The sequence below is a fragment of the Octopus sinensis genome, linkage group LG10, assembly GCF_006345805.1.
Source record: "Octopus sinensis linkage group LG10, ASM634580v1, whole genome shotgun sequence".
Lineage (NCBI taxonomy): Eukaryota > Metazoa > Mollusca > Cephalopoda > Octopoda > Octopodidae > Octopus > Octopus sinensis.
The window spans coordinates 74549676-74559171 of NC_043006.1; the positions used below are offsets into that span (position 1 = coordinate 74549676).

Genomic DNA, 9496 nt, shown 5'->3' on the forward strand with positions numbered 1-9496 from the left:
CTCAGGATGTAAAAACAGACGAAATACCGCTTAGCATTACGCCCGGCGTGCTAACGTTTCTGCCAGCTCGCCGCCTTAGTTTATAATCATACTGTAGAGATCCTCGGTCACAAATTCATAATGGACTTAGCATCTAATTATCAGATGTTTTGTGTGGTCTGTGTTTGTTTATTTTGATGAAAGGTCATCGTTTGTCCTTGTCTTTTATCAATTTAATCAATTCCAGTTACGCTCATTTGTTGGGGTAACAGTAGTTGCAACGCAATACTGTAATTCAATGTACAAAATTTTGGAATTCAATTTTCGTTAGAAGTTTTGTAACCCATCATCGATCGATCATTGATAACATCACGTTGATAAATTGATGATATCTCATGTCAGTGACTGAAATAATGCAAGCAGTCTATGTCGAAGTCTTTGCATCGTCACTCCAATTCTGTTTGTTCGTAAGTGGCTACTGCGGTCAATCACGATCGTTTTCTCGTGGTTCATATTTTCAGCAATTTTGTCGGGGTAAAATCTAATGGACTGTTGATACCGTTATTTACTCTGAATTTTTGATTGTTTGTTTTGTGGTGTAGAACAGCATATTACTTCTCAATGGACATGCTTACCTGCATAGATACTTTACGCTAAAATAAATTATTAGGATATCTAGAATCTTCTTCATATAGTCGAGTAAGGGGGTTTTCCAAGCATTTTTGTAGAATAGCTACACGTTTACTTCAGTTGAAAACTTTACAGGTCGTGCGTTAGATAACCCCTGGTTCCTGCCTTGCTATGGCTTATATCGTAGCAATACAAACGTCCGATAACAGTTTAATTTTAATTTTAGGTTCTTATTTAAATAGGTGATTCTTTGCATTTGTCCAATGACGACAACCATTGCATTAATCTCAAACATTTAGATGATAATATTCATTATACAAACTGATAAATAGTTTCCTATGCCAATGTTATAGATTCTGGCATCATTCAAAATGGCGTCCAATACATATGCGTGTATGCATGTATTTATATTTCTATGTTTGTATGTATGTGTGTTTGTATGCTTGCAACTATACATATATGTGTGCCTGATACATACTTGCATGTCATTGTATGTCTGTGATCTATAATTTTAACACAACGATATAAATATACACACATATGTTTCCAAATTTATTCTTATGCTTATGTACATCGCAGAGACTAAACTTCTGGAAAGTTTTACAATTTTTACAGTTCTTTTAATGGTTTTCAATTTTAATTTTCTCATTGGCTGCGTTGTTTCTGATATTATGAAGGCGAGGTCATTACGATTGGTGTACAGACTTAGTTACGTAATCAGAGATACGTACATATCTTAAATTACCTTTCGCTTGTCACATCTGCCATAGATATTTTCTTTTCTATTTAGCATTGAATAATGTCTCGACGTCAGCTGCACAGCAGTGTATTAGCATTCGTCTAGTGTTCACACTTCCTTTGTACCTTCCGGATGATCATGACTTGTTGTAATGCCTATGTTACTATGCATTTACTCATGTCTATGTGTATGGTGTGTTTACCTAAATGTATGGAGGTAGAATTTATTATTGATGAAATGTGAAGAAACAGAAAAATAGAATAAAAATCCCGGTTCTTTCTACAGCCATATTCATAATTTATATTTGCTCACCATTCGCCAAAGATTTCAACATCTCATGCCATTTTTATATATTTTTATGTTTAACCATCGCTGAAGTTGTTCTATAATTATGTTATATGTAAATATATATATATATATATATGTGTGTGTGTGTGTATGTGTGTATGTATGTGTGTGCGTGTGTGTGTGTGTGCGTGTATGTGTTTATATATTTAAGTACAGACATATGTATTTATGTATATACAGGCGCATGTGTATCCATATATATAATAATGTATATGATACACACATATGATTATATGTACAAACACACACGTGTATATAAGTATGTATCTATGTAATAAATAATTTTAACAGTGGACCTCGAAGTAGATAACATTATAAAAAATAGATACTATTTAAAAACTCTCTGCAATAGCAAAATGTTGATGGCTGCGCGAGCTAATATTTATAACTATACATAAGTTGATTATACTACTCAAAATGATTTTTCATATTCCTAGCCATTTCTACAAAAAATTATAACGATAGAAATTCCTTGACAGACAGATAGATATATATATATATATATATATATATATATAATATATATATATATATATAATATAGAGATATATGAGATATTAGAGATATAGATATATAGAGAGAGAGAGAGAGAGAGAGAGAGAGAGAGAGAGAGAGAGAGAGAGAGAGACAGACAGGACAGACAGACAGACAGATATACGAGGGTGGAGTGAAAAATTCATAGGCTGACCAAAATATTCTCATGCAATGTGACCCAAATGAGGTTTATTTTTCAGTATAGTGTCCCTTGCGGTCCATACACTTGTTCCATCGGTATTCCACTGCTTGTACCCCGCTGGTGACGAAGCTTTCATTCTGTTGGACAAAACAGCCATCAACGATAGATATAACGTCATCATCTCTACGATACCGCTTCCCAGCCAAGTGGATTTCGTCAAAAATGACTGTCAGATGGAAAACATCAGGATGACATGAAAGATGGTCATCCAGTTCAAAGTCACAGCCATGCATAGGAGCCATTGTAACCAAGGACTTGTGTGCCAGAGCATTGTCCTGATAAAACAAGACTCATTCTGTAGGTTTTCCTGAGCGTTTACTGTAGATAGCTTTTCGTAACTGCCTCAGCAAGTTGGCATAAGACTCTCCATTAATGATGTGGCCCTTTTGAAGATTGTCAGCAAATGCAATGACTTTTACATCCTAAAAATCTGAGGCTATCACCTTCCTGCAGATGAAATAACCTTGGCTTTCTTTGGAGCAGATGAGGTGCAATGCTTCCACTGCATGGATTGTAGCGTTGTATCTGGCTCAAAGTGATGAAGCCAACACTCAACCTCGGTTAGGAAACGTTCAAGGAAACCAGCTGGATCCGACTCCAAACAGTGTCAGATTATCCCGTGATGTAATCAACCCGATGCACTTCTGAGTAGGTGTCAAAAGATGTGGCTCTCACCGAGCGGGAAACCTTTGTCAGGCCAATTTCATCGTGCAGAATATTCTCAACTCCCTTAGGGGAAATGCTAACAGCATTGGCCATTCAAATTTATAGTCAATCGCATATCATCCATCAACATGAGGTGAAAATGCTGAATAATTTCCTCGGTGGTGGCAGTTGTAGGATGTCTAGATCCTGGGTCATTTTCAAGACTCTCCCTTCCCCTCTTAAATTCAGTAGCCCACTTTTGCACTGTTGATAAAACTGGAGTGTCATCTCTTGATGTGGTAAGCACGTCATCATGAATGTCCTTGAGGGGTAACCCTTTTCTGCAGTTACTTAATAACACCATAATACCAAATTCTGTCCATTTTCAAGACAAGTAGCTACTAGTTACTTCTGAAGTGTTCTTTGAACGGTCAGATGTCAGTTATCTAAAAAGACACATTACAGTTATTAATAAGTGTTGCAATTAATGCGTGAAAAATTTCGCAGCTTTAGCATCATTCCTTCAAAGTCGGCCTTTGAATTTTTCAACCCACCCTTGTATTGCAATGTGGAAGATGTGTGTGATATGTGTATTGTGTGTGTATGTATGTGTGTGTGTGCGTGTGTGTGTCAGCGCTCGCGCATGTGTAAAATATAAACTTAAGCTTGTGTTGTAAAATATACGTATGTATATGTCCTTGTGTGCGAATTTGAGCGTGTGTATGTGTTTATCGACGTGTATGTATTATTATGCTTGCAAACACCTACGCACAAGCTCACAAACAAGTGTTTATGTTTGTCGTAGCCTGTAATTATAAATGTGAGCGCGTGTTTGTGTCATGACGCGGGTATGTATTTATTTGTGCTTATATGTATATAGATATACATATACGCACAATATACATATGTATATGTATGTATATAATATATATATATATATATATATATATATATATATATATATATATATATATATACACGTACATATATATCGAGGGGTGTGGGAGTTATTGGTGTCAAGGAGACCAAAAAGGTGTCAGGTAACGTTAAGTAAGTGCTATGGATAGGCCATGGTTAAGCTCCAAGTTCGATAATGATGCGAATGAGTAGTTCAACTTGGGTCATGTATTAGCATGCATATATATAAATTGACAGAATGAGATTAAAAAAACATCCAAGGCCGTAAATAGCTTTCAGAACATTTATAAAAAAGACCTTACAGCTGTTTCCGGGATATTTATATATCCCTTCCTTAGAGACGGTGCGAGAAAATGTTCGAGTATTAATTTTGGCAGAGAAGATATGAAGAAAAGAGGGAAGTAAGAGAATAAATATAGAAATGAGGTACATAAGCATATTTTATTTGCAGTTCCGTTGTTCAAAGAGAATGGTGTATATAAGGGGTGAAGAAGTGTCCTGTACCTGCGTGAGAGTTCCAGTGGTAGTTATATTTGGTCATTCCAGGCATAGAGCCTTGTAAACAATGATGTTCGATCGAGGGGATATATTGGTGTGAATTAAAATTTGGGAATGTCTTTGTAATATTAATGGTTAGATGGATGGAGGAGAGATGTGTATGATTAGAGACAGGAGATAGGTCAAATCAAAAAGGGGAAGAGAATGGGAAGAAAAAGTAAAAAGGGAGGGAGACAAAAAAGAAATGAAGAAAGAGGGAACGAAATGAAATGAGAGAGGATGTGTTAGCTAGCGATTCGGGATAAAGTGATAGGAAGAAGGAAGAAGTGAGGAAGAAAGAGAGGAAGAGATGAGAGGGTAAGGAGTAAAAGAGTGTGAGGTATATGAGCAGGGTGGTGTGATAGAGGTGCTTTAAGGGATGGGTATAGAAAAGGTAGAGTGAAGGTAAGAGTAGGGTGATGTGTAAGTGGGTATTAGTTTTGGTAGTAAAAATTCACGTGGAATGATGAATATAAAGAATGAAGATTATAAGTCGAGTTGGTATAAATAGACATGTGTGATAGGTTAGTGATGAGTAAGAAAGAAAAAAAGAATGTATATCTGTGAATATGTATACACACATTCGTACCCACACATATGTATAGACATATAAATATTTCAACACATACATACGCGTACAAGATCATATATGTTCACACGCATTCACACATATACACTCTCATTCGTATCTATTTTTGAATATATAAATGTTTGCATATATAAATGGATGCATGCAAACACCCACACGTATATATAGATATATCTTTATTGAACACAAGGGGCTAAACATAAAGGGGACAAACATGAACAGACAAACGGTTTAAGTCGATTACATCGACCCCAGTGCGTAACTGTTACTTTATTTATCGACCCCAAAAGGATGAAAGGCAAAGTCGACCTCGGCGGAATTTGAACTCAGAACGTAATGTCAAACGAAAATACCTATTTCTTTACTACCCACAAGGGACTAAACAAAGACAGACAAACGGATTAAGTCGATTATACCGACTCCAGTGCGTAACTGGTACTTATTTAATCGACCCCGAAAGGATGAAAGGCAAAGTCGACCTCGGTGGAATTTGAACTCGGAACGTAACGGCAGTCGAAATACCACTAAGCATTTCGCCCGGCTTGCTAACGTTTCTGCCAGCTCGCCGCCTTATATATATATATATACACACGTATATATATATATATATATATATATATATATACTACATACAAACACACACACATATATGCGTATGTGTATGCGTATACATGATACTATTTATTGTTCCCATTATACATACTTATCCATTGCAATATAGTGACATGCGATTTATAAGAGATATGTCGCTTTTACTGATGATATATCACACAAACTCAGTGTCATCAACCTTGTTTACACAATACGCATCGCTGTCAACGATAATAGAAACAATTTGCATATGAATGAAGTATTACTGTTATTAATGTGATAATGTTGCCATGCTATTGTAAAACTCTTAGGGTCAACAGCGACCGGGTCGATTGTTCACATCACGTCCTTAGCACTTATTTTATTCTACATTCGCTATCTTCTCTATGGTTCAGAGGTGCTGTGTTTAAAAACATGAACTAAATCTCCTTGAAATCAGGCAGCCTTAGAGGAATGATGGACGCAATGAGTAAAGCGTGCTTGTTTACGAAATGCGAACATATTTAATGATCACGACTAGAAGACTGTTGATCAGACATTGATCTTGTAAATCAGGTTGATCTGGAGCTAACTGAGATTAACAACAAGAACTTGATTAGAAGTAAACGTAAATGAAAAAGTGGGCGTAAGTATGTGTGTGTGGTTCAGATGGTCCTTTGGCGATCTGGCAGAAACGTTAGCACGCCGGGCGAAATGCTTACCGGAATATTTCGTCTGCCGCTACGTTCTGAGTTCAAATTCTGCCAAGGTCGACTTTGCCTTTCATCCTTTCAGAGTCGATAAATTAAGTAACAGTTACGCGCTGGGGTCGATATAATCGACTTAATCCGTTTGTCTGTCCTTGTTTGTCCCCTCTGTGTTTAGCCCCTTGTGGGTAGTAAAGAAATGGGTACACTTGTCTGTGGAGTGCTCAGTCACTTCCACGTTAATTTCACGAGCCGGCTGTTCGGTTGATTGGATCAACTGGAACCCTTGTCGTCGTAAGCGACGGAATGCCACACACACACACACACACACACATATATATATATATATATATGTATATGCATGTATGTATGTATGTATGTTTGCACACATATAACAGCCTGTCTTTCTGTTTATTTCTACGTCACTTAACGACCGGTTTTGCAAAAGAAGTCGATAGAATAAGTACACCTCTTAAAAATTTCCTGGTGGCGTTAGAATATACATCTCCAGTGAACAGTGATGAATCAAAATCTCGTCATATTCTTCATTATCATTTAACACGATATGAACTAAAAACGCTCGATGTTGCATGTTCCATTTTAAAGGAAACTGCAATAATTTCATAGACTGAGATAGTGTGAGAAAGGGATTTTCATGGAGGAATGCTTTAGTAGAAGAAAGGATATGCTTTAGTAAAGAATATTTTTGAGTGAGTTATCACTTTGGATAATAAATGAATATATTTACGAGTTGTGAATTAGCCTTTGCGGCAGAATTTACTCCTGTTAGTAGATATTGGCTCCAACATAAATTTAAGTTTTTCACCTAACTACTTTTAAGGAGGGGGCCAGTCGATTACATCGACCCCAGTATACAACGCGTACTTAATTTTATCGACCCCGAAAGGATGAAAGGCGAAGTCGACCTCGGCGGAATTTGAACTCAGAATGTAACGGCAGACGAAATACCGCAAATCATTTCGCCCGGCGTGCTAACGTTTCTGTCAGCTCGCTGCCTTGCTATGTTTATTGTTATAATTGCTATAATTATTGTTACACTTCCTGAAAGGTGATTCTGCAAATTTGCTTCAGTACTTCGGAAAAGGTAACAAAAAATTCTCAGTTTACCATTTTTCTTGATTTTTTAATGCCCGTTTATAGTTTTTCATCCAAATATGTGTGTGTGTGTGTGTGTGTGTGTGTGTGTGTGTGTGTGTGTGTGTGTATATATACACACAATTTTATGCCCTCATAATTTTCTTCGATACTAATTCTATCCCTTCCCCTACCAAGAATGATGCCATAATTCTGAAACGTGTCGAAGACCGTTCTTTCAAACATACTGCCATTCAATGAGCTTTGTCGTTTTCCAAATACTTATCCGGTTCACTTTGTATGCCAAAAATATATTGCTCCATAGTTTAATGTTCCTCATTTTGTTTTTATCTGTTGTAGAAATGAAAAAGTTGTTGATACTATTATCTGGCGAAAGCTTAACCGATCACTGTTTGCTTCACTATCGTGAGCTCTTTTTCAATTTTTTTTATAGTTCACAAGTGTAATAAATACGTAGAGTAACTAATGTTAGGCGTAAGCAAGTGGATTGTTTTATAGACCACAGGGAAATACGAGGAATTTCATGTGCTAAAGCCACGTTAGGACATGAATGAAATGGTATTGACCGCAAATTTTAGTGTTGGATTAGACGCATGAAAAAAAAACATACTTCTCCGATGTAGCGCAGCTCATCTCAGAAAGATAGATTTATGACTAAGCATAAAAACCAACATTTGAAAAGAAGTATGCATGATGAAGTCAACTGGCTTTTTTTTTTATTATTCTATTAACTGAAAATATTTTATCATATATATAGCAATGAAAAATATTCTTTTTCAGGATTTCTTGATTTCCATACATACGACGATAAAATTAAATGGCTTCAGACACCCAAACCAGATGTTTGTTGTATCTCAAATACATTTATACTTGTCACAATGATACAAAATAATTATTTCTGTTTTCTATAACTCTAAGCAGATAAGAAACAATAAAGTCGTTGGATTCAATTTAGTTACTGTAGATAGTTTAACTTTGAGAAACCTGAACGTTGCAAAACAACGAATTTCTGATTAATTTGCGGCGTTGCCATGCCCCATAGTAATGGATTATTCAGTTAGTGGTGCTCTCTTAGAGTAATTCTTCTGAAATTTATGTTTATTAATCATGAACGCAACATGATGATAGCTGTTTACAGAAGGCGAGACACCAATGTTTTGGTCGGCGATCTTTCAAAACAATGAAAATACTGTTATTCATATATCAAGTCATTTTTAATTTAGGCAGCAGCTGAATTTGTATAGTGTTTAATTTTGCTGGTTTTCGTGTAGATTGCATCTCTAAATAATTAACTTCAGCCATTTTCTAAATTATATTTACTAATATTTTGTACTAACTCGTGTAAAGTTTTTGCACAATAAATTGGTAATTAATACATGATTCTTTCCGCAATTACGACGATGGCTATAGTTCGTTGAAGAGATTAAATAGTTCTAACATATAGTCTCGTATTTGTAGAGGTAATTAAATTAATATTAGTATTTTAGCAGATACCGTATTTTCCTGACCGCGTTAGAATTTGTAATCAGATTTTTGAATCACATTACATTAAATATGTTTCTTTATTACCCACAAGGGGCTAAACATAGAGGGGACAAACAAGGACAGACAAACGGATTAAATCGATTACATCGACCCCACTGCGTAACTGGTACTTAATTTTATCGACCCCGAAAGGATGAAAGGCAAAGTCGACCTTGGCGGAATTTGAACTCAGAATGTAACGGCAGAAGAAATACGGCTACGCATTTCACCCGGTGTGCTAACGGTTCTGCCAGCTCGCCGCCTTTTAAATATGTTAAATACATTAAATATGTTAGCCTTTATTTTTCACGTGCATGTCGCTTCTGAGTTATTAATCTCAGTGAGATATTTGTTAATAGAATATGGAATGTAATAATGTTTAGAGGTATGAAAGCCCCTTTCCTCTAAGATTCCACGTTCGAGTTGAAAACACAGGCACCATTGCGTTTATTTGTTGT

The 9496-nt window shown here is 36.1% G+C and overlaps 1 protein-coding gene across 1 annotated transcript in view; it reads left to right on the forward strand.

Annotated features, from left to right (window-relative positions):
* Positions 1–3348, forward strand: part of LOC115216255 (gonadotropin-releasing hormone receptor) — a 223342-nt gene extending 219994 nt beyond the window's left edge. The window contains exon 4 of the mRNA XM_036506962.1: positions 3129–3348. Coding sequence (XP_036362855.1) covers positions 3129–3348 — 220 coding nt within the window. The remainder of the gene's footprint in view (positions 1–3128) is intronic.
* The last annotated feature ends 6148 nt before the right edge of the window (positions 3349–9496 follow it).